We start from the raw sequence: 20,221 nt of genomic DNA on the forward strand, positions 1-20,221 counted from the left end.
TAGAGATTAGCCAAGAATTCTGCAGGGCATCCAGCCCCTCCAAGAATGGACATAGGAGGCAATACCAGACCACCTCACTAGATCTTCCTTGACCTCCTTTTTCCCCACCCAACAAGCGAAGAGTGAGAAGCTACATATCTTTACAAATCAAATGCCTTTATTTTTCTCCCTCCAGTAGCATGTGAGAATGGCAGTGACCACACAGCAGGCCTGGTGTCTTTGCCCACTGAGAAGTCAGGAGGCCCAACACATTCGACTGGTGTTTTCCCAGACAGGAAGTGGAAGAGGTGGTAGCTAGCCCCAGTGCTGTAACCTGGAGGAGGTCAGACAAGATAACCAGTTGCCTGACCCCAAGACTGGGGCTTGAACTTCTGTTTGCCTGAGTAAAAGGACATCAGTCCTAGGAATTCTCTCCGTTGTCTCTGGCTTTTATACTGTCCTGAAGGTTGGTCTGTCTGTGCGATGTCCTTACAGAGGACCCTAAGGCAGGTCCAATGGCTCTTTTTGGTCAAGGACTCCAAGAAAAGCTGCCCTTGAAGCCTTGACAAAACACAGGCAGGAGATCAAACACACATGGCTGACAACCCAGCTCACACTGCCATGACAGAGGCTGAGTGAGCTGTCACCCAAGGAGGGGGCTCCCAGCTTAACCCATTCCCGTGGGGCAGGTGACTGGAAGGCAACAACACTCGGGTGAGCCAATGCCTACAAAAGAAGATAGAAATGTCCCTTGAGTTCTAAGAGCTCTTACTTTCTTTTACTAATTCTGTCCAATATATGTAACTTCTGGGGATTTGAAAACCTTTTGAAGTTTTTATTTTTTGGTGCCAGTCCTTGGGGCTTGAACTCAGTTGGGGCTGTCATTGAGCTTTCATGATCAAGGCCTAGCATGCTACCACTTGAGCCACAGCTCTACTTCCAGCTTTTTGCTGGTTAATTGGAGACCAGTCTCACACATTTTCTTGCCCAGCTGGCTTTACACCTCAATCCTCAGATCCCAGCTTCCTGAGTAATTTAGGATTAAAGGCATGAGCCATAGGCGCTTGAGTTTTTTTGTTTTTGTTTTGAAACAGGGTCTTGGTATGTGACCCAAGCTGGCCTTGTACTCCTGACTGTTCTATCTCTGGACCCCCAAAGTGCTGTGATTATAGATGTGCCCCCCACTACACCCAGCCCTTTTTGAGGATTTGAGCTATCTTCTAAGAGTACTTAGTTCATTTGATGATTATTCCCTCAGTAGCTGCAATTAATATAACTTCCCCTTATCTTTTGGTCTGGGACCTGTCACAGTTGATTACCTCAGTCTCTGTCTCAGTCTCTTATGGCCTGAACTCCAGTTACTGCCATACAAGTGAGAGGTAAGTGACTGATTGGAAATCACTAGTATCCTTCCCACACATCCTTTCTTGAGCTTTCTCAGGATTCTCCTCTAGTCCTCTTGAAGCCTCATATACATTAAACACAGGTATGGCCTCAAGCCCATCTACTTCAAATAAAAGCAGTATTATCTATCCTTAGAGTCAGCGACCACTAGCCACATGAAACTATCTGAACTCATGAAAACAAAACCCAACTGCAAACTCTTTAGTGGTACTAGCTGCATTCTCTTGCTTCTACATAGTTCTGTCAACCATCACTGGTCCCTATGTTTTTTAACTTTACCTTCCTGTGTCCACACCCAGGAATATCTTCCAGTTGTCCAAGCAGCCGTAGTTGTAGGGATTTCTAAATACCTAGAGCCAAGAAAAACATGTTTCTACAAACACCTATTGAACACCCCCCACCCCCACCAATCTTTGATAGCTAAGTGGGCAGATTCTGGTCTTTTGTGGTGCTTATCTCGTCAGCCATGCCTCTGTTTACAGGATGCACGTTCAGTTACCCACCTGCCTGTCCATGCCCTCCACCATACTCACTCTGCCCTTGGCCTGTAACCGACGTCTCTCCTTCTTGTTGATGTGCCTTTCAATGCTAGTCTCACCCCAGCTGATGAGAACAGCATGCCATAAAGTTAGGGCACCCAGGGCAAGTGCCACAGAACTAAAAGAAGAAAGGCCAAGATTGGTAGGAGTTAGAACTGGAGGATCTTAGTCTGTAATTGATCTGAGTGATGATGATTAGTTAAGCCCCATTTTCCTCATCTCAGTATATATCCCAGGTGAACATATACTTCACTGTGTCTATAAAGAAAATCAGTGAAAACACATCCGGATAGGCTGTGAAAAAACTATGTGCAAAGGAAGGCAGGGAAATAAGTCTGTTACTGAGAAAAAAGTATCCTGTATGGTGAAAATACTCCTAATTGGGAGATAATAAGGACAGTATAAGCATCACGTTAGATAGGGATGGCATGAAATTCTCTGTAGCGCTACTATTCCTAGGTGTGTACCATGCGAATCACCCCTTCACTCCGCTAGTTTTCAGTTTTCCTCATCTATAAATGCAGTCACCTTCCCTTGAAGTAGGTACTCAAAGGAACAAATGCAGTAGGTTATTAACTTACATATAACAAGCATGTCATATCATAACCAGCAGTCATGTCATAACCAGCAGTCCTGCTGTCCTTGATATTACCAGCCCAAAATGCTAAAGTATTGACTCTTTGCCAACCTCAGTAGACTAGAATAGCAGCAGGTCACTCAGGATGGGTTCTTACCTGTGTGTGGGTACCTACAAAGGTTTCTTAACACTTCCTCTTCCTTAAAACTAGCAAAACTGAGAGTTAAATACCTGCACAGGAACCAGAGGTAGACAAGACTCTTGTGGGTTATCCTTTCTCGAAAGGAGAAGATAGGTGGTGGGGTCTGGTGGTAAGTCTAGAAAAAGAAAACAGCAAGGCCTAGCTTCTTTGCTCTGTTAGTCTCCAGCAACTGCCACCAAAGCCCCCAGCAACTACAGGCAGGGAGTAATCCAAACCCAGGCAGAGAAACAGGAGTAAAGCCACAGAGGACAGCAGCCAGATGTGTGGGCCAAGCCCGGCAGCACCATCACACTGACAAACACTGGGCAGAACAGGTGTGGACAAGCTAGCAAAACACGAGTTGATGACCCTGGGCCTTCAGGTTGACAACACAAATGGGGCTCCAGGGGAAGCCACTGTAGTCCTTAACCAGAACTCCTTCACTGTGGCTACATCCTCCAGAAGACAGGCCCACACCTGGCACAGACTAACAGAAGGTGAAAGAACTGTGAGGGCAGCAGAGGGTCAAGGATATGGTCAGAATAAGGCACAAGGGAGGAGGATCTAGATGCAGACGGGACAGACAGCACTGTTCCCTGGAGCCCCATTACACAGACTAACATGGACTCCTTGCTGCTCGGGCTATCACCAGGGCAGAGTCCAGACCCAGCCCAAAGGATAGGATAGGTAGCCAAAAACTCTCAAACCAGACTACTCACTTTCCCCTGGGCTATTGAATCTACCTGGGGCTGGGCAGCCTCCCTAAACATTTCTGAACCAATGCTATGGCAGCCTCTCAGCCCCTACAATTAAATGAGCAGGCCCAGTTGCCAAAACAATTCTTAAACCCCCAGGCCTGAGCAGCAGGGGGCAGTGGGGTGGGGTCAGCCCACCTGGTTGGCAACCGCCTGTAGTTTGTTCTTGTGGAGCTGTTTCATTTTCTAAGGGGATGGAAAACAGTGCTGGTTATACTCTCAGGCCTCTGGGATAGGGGTGCTACCAGCCCCCTTCCTCAGGAACAGGTTTCATATTCCAGAGTTCTGCCCTACTAAGCTGTCCTGCTCCTAATCACAGACTTACCTCAATGGCAGCATAGGCCTCCCGGAAAAGATCCCAACTTCCATAGCTGCAGTAGACACAGCCCAGAGTCATGAAAAAGCAGAAAGAGAAGAAGTACCGATGGTTATAATGGCCCACACAGTTGTTGAGCCAGGCTGGTGAAGTGATTTAAGGATAAGATCAAATAATATCAAGGGATGTTCATGATTTAAGACATTACCCAAGCAAGAACTGTTTTTTTTTTTCCTTTTTAGTTATACAAAAGGGTTTCAACTCAACGTGCCAATTTATTAATAGCATCTTGAGATCAATGTCACTCCTAAGATTTGGTTTTTTAAAGCTAAGAAAATAGGGGCTGGGGATATAGCCTAGTGGCAAGAGTGCCTGCCTCGGATACACGAGGCCCTAGGTTCGATTCCCCAGCACCACATATACAGAAAACAGCCAGAAGCGGCGCTGTGGCTCAAGTGGCAGAGTGCTAGCCTTGAGCGGGAAGAAGCCAGGGACAGTGCTCAGGCCCTGAGTCCAAGGCCCAGGACTGGCCAAAAAAAAAAAACTAAGAAAATAGGAAACAGTTTCCCAAGGTTAAGGTGAAAGTCTTCTGGAATCTCATAGGAGCTAACAGCAAATCCTGGACAATGTGCCTGATACATAGTAACCAGGGTTAGCTAGACAGCTGTATGAGATAGCAGAAAGGGGCCTGTGGTTCTACCTGGCACCCTAAGTAGAAACCATAGAAGCCCAGACACATCTTTCCACTCAGTATCTGTTACACCACAGCCTAGAAAAGGAAGACTTGCACAAGATTCCCTGCACCCAGAAAATCCATGTCAAAGAGCCTATGAGCCAGCACCATTGGCTCACACCTGTAATCCTAGCTACTCAGGAGGCTGAGGTCTGAGGATCACAGTTCAAAGCCAGCCCAGGCAGGAAAGTCTGTGAGACTTTTATATTCAATTAACCACCAGAAAACTGGAAGTGGTGCTGTGGCTCCAGTGGTAGAGTATTAGGCTTGAGCTGAAGAGCTCAGGGACAGTGCCCAGAGTTCAAGCCCCACGACAGGAAAAAAAAAAAAAAAAGCCTATGAGCTTCATGCCGCCCTTTGCCCAGATGGTCTGCCCCCACAGCACCTTTCTACTAACTTCTCATGTGCTCAGTGAGTGCTTTTTGTAGGCTGATGTAGAAGGCTTGGACTTGTGGCCAATAACCCTGTACGGTGCTCTGAAGCTTAAAAAAAGAAGCCCTTGAATACAAGAGAGCAAAAGGATACGGCAGTGATGATCCATCTTCAGCACACACCTGTGAGGGAGGGACACAGGCTCTGTTACGGTGGCCAAGGTTCTGGAGATGATAGTGCCAATACTTTCCTACAAGGACCAGCATCCTGCTGAGGTGGAAAGGGCACAGACTATGAAGACAACCAGGTCTTGCTTCAAACCCAGCTCTGCAGTTTATTGTTACATGACACTGGATAAGAAACTCACTTCTCTAAGCAGTAACACTGTCTAACTCACAGGACCACCCTAAGGACTAGGTGTCAGGAGATGGACATCGGGCTGAGAATATGGCCTAGTGGCAAGAGTGCTTGCCTCACATACATGAAGCCCTGGGTTCGATTCCCCAGCACCACATATATAGAAAACGGCCAGAAGTGGCGCTGTGGCTCAAGTGGTAGAATGCTAGTCTTGAGCAAAAAGAAGCCAGGGACAGTGCTCAGGCCCTGACTCCAAGGCAAAAAACAAAAGCAAAAACAGGAGATGGACATCACATTGCCTGGGACATGATGGATGCTTCATATCATAACAAACTCTTAAGGCTAAGTGTTAGCCTAGGATTATGGCAAAAGAGCCACTACTAGGGTTCACAGAGAGCAAAGCCAAGACCCACCTATTGCAGATGCTGCAGTGATGTGTTCGGGCTGGCTTGGGGTAAATGCACTTCTTACAGATGGAGACTGTGGCGATATCGTTCCTTCCCTGTTGGAAGGGAGAACATCATGACTGCTTTTGATGTCTCAAAAGTTTGCAAGGTACTCTCCCATCCATGGAACTGGCCTCTGTAGCCTAAAACTCTGACCCTCCCCCCTGTGCCCATAGGGACCCACCTGAGGCGGGTACCCGGGAGGAGTGGTGATGGCCTGGTAGTAATGGAAGACGATGAGGATCAGATTCCAGTGACTATAGAAGAAATGCCAGCAGAGTCGTGGCACTGAGTACGTTTGGAGAATGAGGGGCAGGACACATAGGTAGGCAATGGCCACAATGGAGCCCGTCAGCACGATCACCAGCACCACAAACACCTGCCAACACCAGGGAGTTCAGATAGACATAGTGAGAATTATACCTAGCAGAGTCCTGAGTTTCCTTGAGACTAGGGTCTTGCCTCCAAAGCCTAGTATGGGACTGAGACACTTCCCTCTGTTCCAAAAAACATCCCTTTTCCTGAGCAACTTGGGCATCATCACTTACCACCCCAAACCAGCGGATCACGTTGTCCACCAGCCAGTAGACAGGCTCAAAGGCAGCATCAACAGCGGTATCACTGCCCCCAAAGGAGTTGTACAGCAGGGAGTGCAGGCAGACCTTGCCATAGCGCCAGCGCTGTACTAGGCCTCGGAGCAAAGGTGGGCAACGGCGCCTGTAGCCCAGAAGCAGGAGAAGACGCAGGCAGAGACGGGCTGGGCCCAGCAGTAGGCTCCGCTGGCCCCTCATGGTTCCTAGGAGATTATATCATTGTGAAGATCCAGCTTAAATCCTGCCCATACCTACATCACCAGTGAGAAGGCTCCAAGATGAAAGTCTGATTAGGCCTGTCACCAACTGTGGGAAAGGAAAGGTTACTTCACTTTTCTACAGAATGTCCAGTACCAATGTCTCAATCACTTTGTAGAAGGTAGGAAATGGAAGTTCTGAGCCACAAAAATATTTATGTTATATCACACACAAATCCACAGTACAAGGGTGAGGAAGAGATAAATGGCTCCAAGTCTGTATGGAGAGAACACTGGTGGAACAGAGCCAATATGAACAAAGTTGCCCACTATGTCTTAGAATAGTCACTGTTTCTTGCCTGCCCTGGCCCACATAGTATACAGCATGGACATCTTACATCTAGATCTTCCCTGTAGCTGGGTCTTAGCTAAAGATCTTCCTATTCCCTGTAGGCTTCGGTTACAAGCCAGCAGACAGACTGGTAGCAGGAGATTGTGTGTCTCCTGTCAGGGCAGCCAGCCCTTATATGACATAAGATGCTTTGTCTCTAGTTGCACTCCCAGTTCTACCCCAAGGATAACACAGCCAAAACAACTTTAGGAATCCAAAGCAGTGGGAGGGGCTTGCTCTGTGTGATAAATTTTCCTTGCTCCACTGTAGGTAAAACACTCAAGAACCACCTGCATCTTCAGTTTTTGACTCCAGACTTTCAAACTAGCCCTCCCAGCTTTCCAGCCATCTCCACAGCTCCTCTTTAAGTACCCCCATCTCCATGTATTCTCTACCTCCTCCACTATGTGAGGAGCTCACTGTGCAAGCAATGACCAGAACCCAGGACACAGATGCTCCAACAGACTCCTTCTGTGATGGCCTCATCAATTCTATAGACTAAAGTCTCTTATCAGAAAAGAATATCTGATTTTCTCCTAGGACAGCCAAGAAGGTCTGCTTTGTCCTTGATAACTACTGACTTATTTAAAAGGCTGCTCAAGACGCAGCAGAAACTGGAGGAGCTTGCTCTGTCATAGGAATGGTTTCAATTCAGTAACTGGAGCAATGTACTCTCCTTGCACCCTAGATCATCCCCACAAGTCTTTCAGCAGAAACACTTAAACACCGTCTTCTACAAGCCCTAAACCTAAAAAAAAAACAAAAAAAACAAAAAAAAAACAGCAAAGGAGGTATACAAAATGAGAGAGAGAAGACCAGCATTCACAGTAGGCTGAAGCAAGAGGATCAAGAGTTCAATGCCAACTTGGCCATTTATTATTAAGATCCTGTTGGGGGGGGGGGGGGGGAATGAGGCCAGGTGCTGTACCTCATGCTGTAATCCTAGCTACTCACAAAACTGAGATGTCGGGCTGGGAATGTGGCCTAGTGGTAGAGTGCTTGCCTAGCATACATGAAGCCCTGGGTTCGATTCCTCAGCACCACACATATAGAAAAAGCCAAAAGTGGTGCTGTGGCTCAGGAGGTAGAGAGCTAGCCTTGAGCAAAAAGAAGCCAGGGACAGTGCTCAGGCCCTGAGTCCAAGACCCAGGACTAACAAAAAAAACACAACAAACCTGAGATGTGGAACACTGTGGTTCAAAGCCAACCAGGGCAAAAACGTCCAGAGACTCCGTCTCCAAAACAACCAGCAAAAGGCTGGGCTGGAGGCATGGCCCAAGCAGTAGAGTGCCAGATGAGCAAAGAAGCCAAGTGAGCACCAAGCCCTGAAGTAAAACATCAGTACAGAAAAGAAAGAGAGAAAGAGAGGGGGGGAAGAAGAGAAAGAAAAGGAAGAAAGAAGACAGGGAGAACTAGGGACAGATCTACCTGCAACATCAGGATAAAGAAACAAGCCAAGGCTGAGAATGTGGTTTAGCGGTAGAGTGTTTGCCTAGCATGCACGAAGGCCTGGGTTCGATTACTCAGTACCACATAAACAGAAAAAGCCAGAAGTGATGCTGTGATTCAAGAGGTAGAGTGCTAGCCTTGAACAAAAAGAAATCAGGGACAGTGTTCAGGCCCTAAGTTCCAAGCCCTCAGGACTGGCCAAAAACAAAACAAAAGAAACAAGCCATTGGGTTGGGAATGTGGCTTGGTGACGGAGTGCTTACCTAGCATGCATGAAGCCCTGGGTTCAACTCCTCAGTACCACATAAAGCCAGAAGTGGCACTGTGGCTCAAATGGTAGAATGCTAGCCAAGAAGCTCAGGGACAGTCCCCTGAGTTCAAGCCCATAAAAAGAAAGAAACTAACCATTGCCATTACCTCCTAGGAAGTTAAGAGAATTAAGAGTATAGAAAATAGAAAGAAAATAAAAAAGCTCTGAGTTGGACTCCTATTGTTTGGAACTATGACTTGGGTATAGATACATTTTTTTTTTTTTTTTGGCCAGTCCTGGGCCTTGGACTCAGGGCCTGAAACTGTCCCTGGCTTCTTCCCGCTCAAGGCTAGCACTCCACCACTTGAGCCACAGCGCCGCTTCTGGCCGTTTTCTGTATATGTGGTGCTGGGGAATCGAACCTAGGGCCTCGTGTATCTGAGGCAGGCACTCTTGCCACTAGGCTATATCCCCAGCCCCATAGATGCATTTTTTAAATAGCAGTCATAAGCTGGGAATATGGCCTAGTGGTAAAGTGCTCGCCTCGTAAATAGCAGTCATAATCAAATAAAAGTTCAGAGGCGGTCGCTGGTAACTCCTGCCTGTAATCCTAACTGCTCAGAAGGCTGAGATAGGAGGACTGCAGTTAGAAGCCAGCCCAGGCAGGAAAGTCCATGAGACTCTTATCTCCAATTAACCACCAAAAAGCCAGAAATGGAGTTGTAGGTAAAGTGGTAGGGCACTAGCCTGAGCAAAAAAGCTCAGGGACAGGGCCCAGGCCCTGAATTCAAGCCCAGAACTGGCACAAGAATAATAAATAGGACTGGGAATATGGCCTAGTGGCAAGAGTGCCTGCCTCATATACATGAAACCCTGGGTTCGATTCCCCAGCATCAATATATAGAAAACGACCAGAAGTGGCACTGTGGCTCAAGTGGCAGAGTGCTAGCCTTGAGCAAAAAGAAGCCAAGGACAGTGCTCAAGCCCTGAGTCCAAGACCCAGGACTGGCAAAAAATAAAAATAAACAAATACATGCATAAATATAATTTCCCTTTTCTGACCAGAAAAGAACTGACTGCCCCACAACAAATCTAGATGACTTTTGGACTGTTCACTATACATCCTCCTACTGGGGATAATGAAGAATATACTATTAGCAATACTTCTTATAGCAAAACCGTGTAAATCAGATGCATTCATCGCTTGTAATAAACACTAATTCATGCTTCACACCAAACCTAGTCAAAAAAACAAACAACTCAGATTCTCTCCTTTTCTTATTCTCAACTACCTCCAGAATTCTGGAGCTCCACATGAAAAGCCTTATCTCAAAGACTAGATTTACCAATTCTCATGTATCTGTACGTACATGTGCTAGAACTCAATCTCCTTGTGTTCCTATCCAATGAGGAATAGGAATAAATGTTAAGGTCTACCAGCTCTAATCCTTTATGATTATAAGTAAATATAAATATTTCTGTATATATGTGTGTGTATACACACACACACTTGGCATGGTATACATGTTTATAAAGTAGTTAAACAATACCTGGCTCATGGAAGTATTCAATAAATATTTGTTGAGCGAACAACCTGGAGAGATGCAGAAGTGGAAAGTAGTCAGATGTCTATCTGTTCTACAAATACCATCAAGGATACGTCTGCCAATGTGATAACACTAAAGTGTTTGCTGCTATCATTCTTCCTGATTAATAAAGAGAGAAATAGAGACTGTTATTAGAATCCTAACGCTAAGCTAGAAGGTACTTTTAGGAAACAAGTACAAACATAACTCAACCCAAACATGTAAAACAAAAAAGCTTATAGTCACAGAGTGAGCCAAGTGTGAAACTAGGCCTCTCCTCACTGTAGCTAAGTGGTATGGGGGGTGGGGGGGGGGCATGGGGATGCCAAGAAAAAGATTTGTTATCAGTAGACAACAAGTGAAACATTTAATTAACTGAGGTAAGCAAAACTGAACTACGGTTTAGGGTGGGAGAGTGAACAGGGGAGGAGAAAAACCAAAGCATAGTTCTCCTAAAACCCCAAATACAAACTCAAACTAGTTCCAACCCTCAGTAGTGCCCACAGGCCATAAAGGCCATCTGCCACCAGATTAGAGATCTCAGGCCACAGTACTCCCCTCATACCAGAGCTCTAAATCACCATCTGTTTCCCAAGGGAAAACATGGTTGACAGGGGTGGGGGGAGGGGACAAGAAGGAAAAATAGATTCCAAAGCTACCAGAAAGCAGATGAAACAGATCAGAGTCGTGGCAAATTTCATCTGTATAAAGATGCTCTCAGGATGTTTCCATCTCGAGCAGGTAGATGTCAGACATCAGTAAAGAGCAGTATTATTCATGTACAGACTTTCCGTCTGGGCAAACGAGAAAAAAAGGAATGGTCATTTTATCTTAGGGATGCTCATCTAAAGTTGAAGGGTCCACACAACTACGAGATCAGACTGCGGGACAGGAAGCTGCAGCTACAAAAACCAGGAAACGGTTGTCTCTTAATGACGGCATTGTGGCCAAAGCTGCAAGGGACGGGAGGCAAAAATAAAACAGTAAGTGAGGTTCCGTCTCAGACGCTATCTCGAATTACCTTCGAGTTTGGACAAATCAAACTTTGGATCTGAGTTTTCGGACCTGTGAAATGGGCCAATTGGGTCTGGCTGACTTCCTCCTACCTATGAGGATTATCCTCAACCCTGAGGGTGCGCTTAGCCGGAGAAGGGGCCTGGCACGGACCGGAACGGGCAGGCATTGCCAGGCGGGGCAAAGAGCACAGGCATCAGGACTCACCTCCAGGCCCTGTGACTGGGCCCAACCCTAGAGAAAGGGACTAGGATGGGGAGAGCACGGGCCGAATCTCCTCTCTTACCTGCCTCCTGCCAACGCTTCAATCAGCCAAATCGAGCCCCGTAGCCTCCACGGCCACTCACGGCCCCCTCCTCCAGCTCGGCGCCCCGGGTGGGCCCGGTTCAAGCCGACCCACCATAGCCCGCCGCCCGGAGCCACGGCGAGCGGACTCGGACCCGCCGCCAGCCCATCCTCAACCCCCAGGCAAGAGCGCAAGCCTCAAGTCCCGCCCCTGGATTTGTCCCGGTGCAACCTGGGACATGGAGTCTTCGCTCGAGGAGACGCTCGCGCCGACCACGTGACAACGTTCACCAATTATCGCGGTGCTTACTGCGACTGCGCCTACATGTGACCAATGAGAAGTCACCGTGGCTTCACCTGGTTGTGGAACGTAGGCAGTCATGGCGCCCCCCGTGAGGTACTGCATTCCAGGTATGTGAGCGATTCCTGCGCAGAGTTCTGGGAGAAATTGCTGACAGGCAGGAAGGCTGGATGATCAGCAACTTCTGGAAGCCTGTGTCTGATGCAGCGTTCTTTCTTCAGGCGAACGTCTGTGCAACTTGGAGGAAGCCAGCCCCGGTAGCGGTACCTACACCCGGCACGGCTACATTTTTTCGTCGCTTGTCGGCTGCCTGACGAAGACCAGCGAGAACGGCGCGGTAAACAGCTTTCCGTCTCCTCTGATGCCGTCCTCGTGTCGTGTGTGTGTGTGTGTGTGTGTGTGTGTGTGTGTGTGTGTGTGTCTCCCTGTGGGCAAACAGATGATGTCTTTTCTCTTAAGTTGCCCTTGAGTTCTGGCCCTTAAGCACGAGCACTGCGGACGCATCTTTCGTAGCTCTCGGGATCAATGGTTTGGTCCCAGTTTCTCCTGGCTGTGATCATGGCTGCCGTACCCTGAGCACCCACACACATCTGCCCAGTTGATCTCGCTTGATTGGGCAGCTGATGTCCGGGGACGCGGGGTTGAAAGGGAAGGAGACGAAAGTTGAGAGTAGTCCAGCCTAGCGGTGAGATGAGACTTATCAACTCAGGTAACTCTACTGTCTCCACCTCACTGACTTCATCTGGCCCTGCTGGCAACTTTGAAAATCGCTAATGCCCCAAGCTCTCCTTCCTCCAGAGACCTTTGTGCAAGTGCCATCTAGATGGACCACTTTCTTCTTCTTTACCTACCCATGCAACTCTTAATTCTTTCACGTAGCTTCTTTCCCAGAAAAGCTCCTCTAAATGCACTGGTTAAGGAAAGGGCATTTGTGTTGAAAGGAAAAGTTTTGTTAAACGTTCAAAAAGAACTTTATCTGTTTCCTTCCAAGCATTTAGGTGTGTAATTAGTTGGTCTCTTCCCCTACTAGATTTTAAGATCATTGAGGTGTGGTGGTATGTGACTAATTAGTCCTAGCTACTCAGGAAACTAAGGCAAGAGGTTCTCTGGATTGGAGTCCAGCCTGCATAAGATAGAAAGATCCTGCTGAGGAAGAAGAGAAGACAGGAAGAGAAAGGAAAGAAGAGAAGGGAGGAAGGAGAAAAGAGGGTGTGTGTGTGTGTGTGTGTGTGTGTGTGTGTGTATTATACAAGGCAAACACTCTACCACTAAGCCATATTCCCAGTCCTAGAGGTAAGAATCTTGCAAATATTTTTTGCCTTAGGCTAGCTTCCAATCTTGATCTTCAGATCTTAGTCTCCTGCATAGCTAGGATTACAGATGTGAGCCACCAATGCCAGGCTCTCATTTATTTGGAAATTCTGTGCAATTAAATAGAAGCAGTATAACTTTGGAGGAAGATCCCAATTATCCATGATTACAGACAATATGGTTGTATATCAAGAAATCCTAAGAATAGGGGCTGGGAATATGGCCTAGTGGTAGAGTGCCTGCCTTGTATACATGAAGACCTGGGTTCGATTCCTCAGCACCACATATATAGAAAAAGCCAGAAGTGGCGCTGTGGCTCAAATGGTAGAGTGCTAGCCTTGAGCAAAAAAGAAGCCAGGGACAGTGCTCAGGCCCTGAGTTCAAGCCCCACGACCGGCAAAAAAAAAAAAAAGTCCTAAGAATATCACCAAAACACAGAACTAATCTAGAATAGCTAGAGCATTACAGTAGCATTGGGGGGAGGGGTCCTACTGGAATTGAATCCAGGCCCTTGAACATGCCCTGCAAATGCTTTACCACTTGAACTATACTACACTACCAAACCTTTTGCTTTTATTTTGTTTTTGAGACAAGATCTTGTTACTGCTTTTGCCCAGTTTGGCCTCCAACTCAAGATGATATTCCTTCTGCAACTGGGATTACAATCATTTATCATCACACCCAGTTTTTCCAAGCAACATTCTTCAGTGCCTCCTGCCCTACTATTTCCTAAATGTCTGATTTCCTGTGATCTGGAATACAAATGAATCTACTAGGTCCATCTACCTCTGTGACCTCAAGGCATTCCTATTTTATTCTCAGACTACAAATACCTTTACCCAGGTCTAAGCTAGGACATTCATTTTTTATTCTCTGTATAGCTTCCTGTGGTATCTGTGATGCGAGAAACAGAGTCTCAGTTACTGCCAGATGTAGGAGCTATTGTCACTTGTAAGGTAAGTCAGTCCTAACTTCTGCATTTAAGACACCATTCTAGAATTTCATTGTCCCATATGACAGTTACTTATAATCTTAGTACTTAGGTTTGAAAGCAAGAATATCACAAATTCAAGGCTAGCCTAACCTGAATTACTAATCTTGTCTACATAGCAAGTGCTATCTGAAAGAAAGGGGTGAGGGCATTAGGGGAGAAAAAAGGGGAAAGAAGGGATGGAGGTAAGTTTTACTAGACTGGACAGGTCTAAAGATTCCTATAACAGAGGCTGGGAATATGGCCTAGTGGCAAGAGTGCTTGCCTCGTATACATGAAGCCCTGGGTTCGATTCCTCAGCACCACATATATAGAAAATGGCCAGAAGTGGTGCTGTGGCTCAAGTGGCAGAGTGCTAGCCTTGAGCAAAAACAAAAAGCCAGGAACAGTGCTCAGGCCCTGAGTTCAAGGCCCAGGACTGACCAAAAAAAAAAAAAAAAGATTCCTATAATAAGCAAGGCAGCCGAATTCAGGTTTACATAGTTCTTTGACTAAGCTATCTCTTAGAATGTGGTTTTTAGTTGTGTCTAAGAGCAGAAGAAGTGCCAAAGGGTGATAAAGAAGACTTCCCCCCCCCCCCCCCCCCGCCCAAGGCTCCTGGCTGGTGCTCTGCCAGTTGAGCTATGCCTCCATTTGGGAGGTGAGGGGGAAATGGTGTTGCTAGTTAATTAGAATAAGATTCTTGTGGATTTATCTGCCTGGGTTGATTCTGATACTCTGTCCTCAGGCTTCACCTTCATGAGTAAGCTAGCTAGGATTATAGCTATAAGCCACCAGCACCTGGCTTGCATTGGCTATTTTTAAATTTTATTTATTTTTTGCCAGTCCTGGGGCTTGAACTCAGGGCCTGAACTTCCTTTTGCCCAACACTAGCACTCTATACCCTGAGACACACAGTGTCACTTCCAGCTTTCTTTTCTGTTTAATGAGGAATTAAACCCAGGCTTCATGCATGCTAGGCAAGCACTCTACCACTAAGTCACATTCCCAGCCCGCATTAGCTATTTTTTAAATAGGGCCTCGCTGTATACCTGGATCCACTTTGCACTGCCCCTTGCAAACTTTTTTTTCCAGAGCTGGCCTCAAACTTGAGTCCCTTGATCTTTGCCTGTGAAGTAGCTAGAATTACAAATTTGAGCCATGGTCTCTGGCAGAAGTGGTTTTTAATTTTTCTTTGCCAGAACTGGGCTTTGGGGCTTGAGCAGTATTCCTTAGCTTTTTCACTCAAGATATTCTACCACTTGAGCCACAGCTCTACTTCCACTTTCAGCTTTCTAGTGGAAGTCTCACAGACTTTCCAGTCTCTGCTGGCTTTGAACCACAGTCCTCAGATCTCAACCTCTTAGGTAGCAAGGATTACAGGTGTGGACCACCTGCACCTGGTCCAGAAGTCCTATTTTGAACATCTAACTTGAGACCTTTTTCTTTGGAGAAGCAAAAGGCCTTTTCTCTCATATTTCTGTGAAATTTAAGATCTTTCAGAGGGCTGGGGATATGGCCTAGTGGCAAGAGAGCTTGCCTCGTATACATGAGGCCCTGGTTTCAATTCCCCAGCACCACATATACAGAAAATGGCCAGCAGTGGCACTGTGGCTCAAGTGGCAGAGTGCTAGCCTTGAGCAAAAGGAAGCCAGGGACAGTGCTCAGGCCCTGAGTCCAAGGCCCAGGACTGGCCAAAAACAAAAACAAAAAGATCTTTCAGGAGACAGAAGACTCCCTCTTAGAGAGGAAATACAAACTAATGCTATATTGATGAGTAACACATTAGTACTGTCTAACTCTTATCTTCTGCCAGATTGTTAATTTGTAACTCAGTTTCTTTCTTTGCTTTATATGTAAAGAAAATTGTGTTTGTTACACTGAAAATAGCTGCTGAGGCAATGATTCAAATGTTAGAGAACAGCTGAAACATAGATTTTTTTTAAGGCAGTACTAGCTTTGAACACATGGCTTTGCACTTATTAAGCAGGTCTTCTACTATTTGAGCCTCATACTTAGCCTTGGAATGTAAATTTAAATTTCATCCACTATACAGGCCTCCTAGTAAAACCTGTTAAAGGTCTGTTTTGTTTTTGTTTTGTCAGTCGTGGGGCTTGAACTTAGGGCCTGGGTACTGTCCCTGAGCTTCTTTGGCTCAAGGCTACTGCTCTAGCACTGTGAGCCACAGCACTAGTTCCAGGTTTCTGGTGGTTAATTGGAGATAAGAGTCTCATGGACTTCCCTGCCCGGGATGGCTTCAAACTGCAGTCCTCAGATCTTAGCATCCTGAGTAGCTAGGACTACAGGCATGAGCAATCAGCATCTGGCCTTAAAGGTCTACTTTTTCCATGCCTAGCATGTATTTGTTAGATTTATGTACTTTTTTTCCCCATTTCAATAAGTACTATTTCATATGATCAGAGGCACAAATGGATTGCACCTTTGTGTTCCTCCCCTAAGTTCTTTTATTTTTATTATTTGAGACAGATTCTCATAAGTTGCTTAGGCTTGTCCCTCTCTATGTAGCCTAAGTTAGCCTCAGACTTAATCCTACTGTCCTCAACTACCTAAGTAACTAGAATTACTATATAGGTATGCATCACCACGCCGTTTAGACTTGTGTACTTTTTAGAATCTGTACCATATTATCTCTGATTCTGCAATAACCCTATCAGTTGGCCACTGTGGCTATTAATCAACAGGTATCACTTAAGAGATGAAAGTTTGCTTATCTTAAATTCTCGGGTTATGTGGAATAAAATCCTAACAATTCCTAGGCTCTTAAGCTAACAGCTGCTAATGAATGCTCTGATACTAACTTTTCTCTTTTCCACAGGTCTCTAGCATCAATTCACGTTTTGCCAAAGTGCATATCCTCTATGTGGGGTCTACACCACTTAAGAATTCTTTTCGAGGAACTATTCGGTAAGAAATAGTCTTGTCTTCACTGGACTCAGCATCTACCATGAGACAAGGATAGTGGGAGAGACTGGGATTTTTAGAAACAATTAAAATTCATACTTCTGTCTGCTTTTACTTATGCTTCCAAAGAAAATGTGCAAAGACAAGATTAATAAGAGGGTTAGCCAGTAGGTTACACCTATAATCCTAACAACTGAAGAAACTGAGATCTGAGGATCAAGGTTTGGAGCCAGCCCAGGCAAGTCCCTGAGATTCCTATCTCCAGTTACCATCAAAAAGCCAGAAGTGGAGCTGTGGCTCAAGTAGTAGAGCACCAGGCTTGAGTGAGAAAGCTAAAGGGCGACACCCAGGCCATTATTTTGAGCTCCAGTATCAGAACAAAAAAAATTAATAAAAATTAAAAGGTAGAGTTTTAAATAAATGAAAACAAAAACAATTGAGGAAAGACTAATTGAAGATTATCAGTGTCAGGATAAGTTAGGCCAAACAAAGTAGAAAGCATTTTAAGGAACTACCTTTTTTTTCTTTTTATCAGTCTTGGGGCTTAGACTCAAGGCCTGAGCACTGCCCCTGCTTCTTTTTGCTCAAGGCTAGCACTCTACCTCTTGAGCCACAGCACCACTTCCGGTTTTCTGGTGGTTAATTGGAGGTAAGAGTCTCACTGACTTTCCTGCCAAGGCTGGCTTTGAACTGAGATCCTCAGATCTCAGCCTCCTGAGTAGCTAGGATTATAGGCATGAGCAACTAGTGCCAGCTATGGTTTATTCTTTCTTCTCTTGTAGCTCTCTAGTTTGCTAGAGAACTGCAGGATAATTCTTTCTCACAGTTAATCTGTTATTGTTTTTTTTTTTTTAATAGCAAAGAAGATGTCCGAGCAACTGAAAAAGACAAGGTTGTTGGTTTGGTTTTTTCCCACCCCAGGCCTTTAGGAATATCTCGCTTATTATCCCAATGAGGGCTGGGATTGTAGCTTAGTGGTAGAGCACTTGTTTACCATATGCACAACCCTTTATTCAATTCTAAGGACTGAAAAGAAAAAAATATTTATCCCAAGGAATTTCAAAGATCTATTGGTATGTGGAACTTAAATCCCTTTGCTATTGTAGCATATAAAACCACTATTTCTCTAAGTCATGTTTTGTTCATTCAGTATCCTTTGTTGTTTTGAGATAGTCTTGCTCTGTAGCCAGCCCAGACTGGTCCAGAACTCATCCTCCTGTTTTGGTCTTCCAGGTGCTAGGTTTATATGCCATCATGCCCAGTTGACTTTTGCTCTTAAAGCTGGGTATTTATCCATTATCTTTCCTCAAATTTACCATGGGCTTTTTCTTTTTTTGGCCAGTCCTGGGGCCTGAACTCAGGGCCTGAGCACTGTCCCTGGCTCTTTTTGCTCAAGGCTAGCACTCTACCACTTGAGCCACAGCACCACTTCTGGCTTTTTCTATATATGTGGTGCTGAGGAATTGAACCCAGGGCTTCAAGTACATGAGGCAAGCACTCTTGCCACTAGGCCATATTCCCAGCCCCCATCATGGGCTTTTTCAAAGCCAACTGTAGTAGTCCTTTTTTTACAAGTCAGACTAAGTCAGACTGCTGTTTCGGTTGCTTAATTCAGTCTTTCATTTAGATCGTAATGCTAGCGGAGCAAGTGAAGTCTTCACGAGGGGGGATCATTAATAGTTTTCATGTAACCTTAATCAAGAACTTTCACTTATCATTGCTGTTCTTTCTTTGCAGGTTGAAATTTATAAGAGTTTCCGTCCAGGTGACATTGTCTTAGCTAAAGTGGTATCCTTTTTTCTGGCAGACTTCTGGTTTGTCAAAAGAAATAGAGGAAGAACTAAAACCCCTTATTTTCCTTCACAAGTGTTTCCCTAGATCTCCCTAGGAGATGCACAGTCCAACTACCTGCTGACAACTGCCGAAAACGAGCTGGGAGTGGTGGTGGCCCACAGTGAATCAGGTGAGTTGATCTATGTGATCTGCATTCTTTGTCCTAGAAATTGTAGTTTGACATTAACCCATTGTTATTCCTTGTCTTCTAGATTATTTGTAAAGCACTGAAGTGTACATACTGACTTGTGAATAGAACGATGTTTTGGTGCAGTTCAGTGACAGAGCCCTTGCCTAATAAAATCATACTACTGCCAGTGATGTCTTAGCTATGTTTGCACACTGGTGAAATTGCATCTCGTAGAGTATGTCTGCAATTGCAATGCTTCTCCTAAATTAAAGAAACAGAACTCATTCCATAATTATCTTCTGAGGGGTTTCACTAGGTGAAACTTTTCAGTGGAAGGGACTGAATCCAGTGAGCGTTCTACCACTGAACTACATCCCAGCCTGTCACTTCAATTTCATACCCAGCTGAAAATGGGTCTCCAACACTGCCCTTTTCCTTCTAGGTGTCCAGATGGTTCCTATCAGCTGGTGTGAGATGCAGTGCCCTAAGACCCACACTAAAGAATTCCGGAAAGTGGCCAGAGTACAGCCTGAATTCTTGCAGACTTAAGTGTCTTTTACCCCAAGGAGGGGGGCAAGCCATTTCCAAGGACACATGTATAAAAACATCAAGATGTTATGGTCTATATTCAGTTGGCTAAGATCAGCAACTACCTCAGAAGAAGCTGCCAGAAATTTGTTCTATACTTGGAACTCTTATTCTTGTGAACATCCTAGCCTATTCTTTAAGTGTGACCAAGACATTTTTTTAAACCAATCTCTGTGTCTGGCTTCTGTTGTCTCAGTTTCTTACATACTTACACTTCCTAGGTGCCAAGCACTGGGTCAGGCACATGGCTCACATACACTATGGTTTAGTGATCCAGACAGTTCTGAATGTGAGTAGTCCTTATAAGTGGTACAAATAGTATTACTAATAGAGTGGTAACTCAGTAAAAGTTACGTCTGAGTTGAAAAGTGGGACAGAGCCAGGTGCCAGTGGCTCATGCATGCCTGTAATCCTATGTACTCTGGAGGCTGAGATCTGAGCATAGCATTTCAAAGCCAGCCTGGGCAGGAAAGCCTGTGAAACTTACCTCCAATTAGCCACCGAAAGTCCAGAAGTGGAGCTATGGCTCGAGTGGTAAGCACTACCTTGAACCACAAAGCTCAAGGACAGTGCCCAGGTAGAATTCAAGCCCCAAGATTGGCACCAAATAAAAGGAAAAAAAAAGTACTAGAAGGTACTCAAAAGTTCAAGAATTAAGTGCTATCAGAATGTAATGGGTGCTCTGAAACTCAAATGTGTCACAAAGGCTTTAGAGGTATCATCAAGATGAATGCTAAGGCTT

The 20,221-nt window shown here is 45.5% G+C and overlaps 2 protein-coding genes across 6 annotated transcripts; one reads left to right on the forward strand and one right to left on the reverse strand.

Moving 5' to 3' along the window:
• Window positions 1-137: 137 nt before the first annotated feature.
• On the reverse strand, window positions 138-11,625 carry Zdhhc16 (zinc finger DHHC-type palmitoyltransferase 16). Of its 4 annotated transcripts, XM_048338542.1 has the most exons (12): window positions 11,426-11,625; window positions 10,785-10,919; window positions 6,208-6,455; window positions 5,844-6,038; window positions 5,627-5,715; window positions 5,010-5,038; window positions 3,761-3,894; window positions 3,574-3,621; window positions 2,731-2,816; window positions 1,917-2,040; window positions 1,663-1,733; window positions 138-705 (listed from the first exon to the last, which is right to left on the reverse strand). In XM_048338542.1, exons 3-12 carry the CDS (start codon window positions 6,448-6,450, stop codon window positions 591-593), a joined length of 1,134 nt encoding a protein of 377 aa, XP_048194499.1. In that variant the 5' UTR covers window positions 6,451-6,455; window positions 10,785-10,919; window positions 11,426-11,625; the 3' UTR covers window positions 138-590. The 4 variants fall into 4 exon arrangements, with proteins under 4 accessions (XP_048194499.1, XP_048194498.1, XP_048194500.1 ...); XM_048338541.1 differs by lacking the exon at window positions 10,785-10,919; XM_048338543.1 differs by lacking the exons at window positions 10,785-10,919; window positions 11,426-11,625 and adding an exon at window positions 10,090-10,108.
• A 128-nt stretch (window positions 11,626-11,753) lies between these two features.
• Exosc1 (exosome component 1) lies at window positions 11,754-19,647 on the forward strand. Of its 2 annotated transcripts, XM_048338548.1 has the most exons (8): window positions 11,754-11,835; window positions 11,947-12,062; window positions 13,918-13,992; window positions 16,843-16,931; window positions 17,787-17,820; window positions 18,666-18,716; window positions 18,807-18,891; window positions 19,334-19,647. In XM_048338548.1, the coding sequence occupies exons 1-8, from the start codon at window positions 11,805-11,807 to the stop codon at window positions 19,438-19,440; spliced, it is 588 nt and encodes a 195-aa protein (XP_048194505.1). In that variant the 5' UTR covers window positions 11,754-11,804; the 3' UTR covers window positions 19,441-19,647. The 2 variants fall into 2 exon arrangements, with proteins under 2 accessions (XP_048194505.1, XP_048194506.1); XM_048338549.1 differs by lacking the exons at window positions 11,754-11,835; window positions 11,947-12,062; window positions 13,918-13,992 and having other exon boundaries at window positions 16,886-16,931; window positions 17,787-17,827.
• The last annotated feature ends 574 nt before the right edge of the window (window positions 19,648-20,221 follow it).

Source organism: Perognathus longimembris, chromosome 2, assembly GCF_023159225.1.
Source record: "Perognathus longimembris pacificus isolate PPM17 chromosome 2, ASM2315922v1, whole genome shotgun sequence".
Classification (NCBI taxonomy): domain Eukaryota; kingdom Metazoa; phylum Chordata; class Mammalia; order Rodentia; family Heteromyidae; genus Perognathus; species Perognathus longimembris.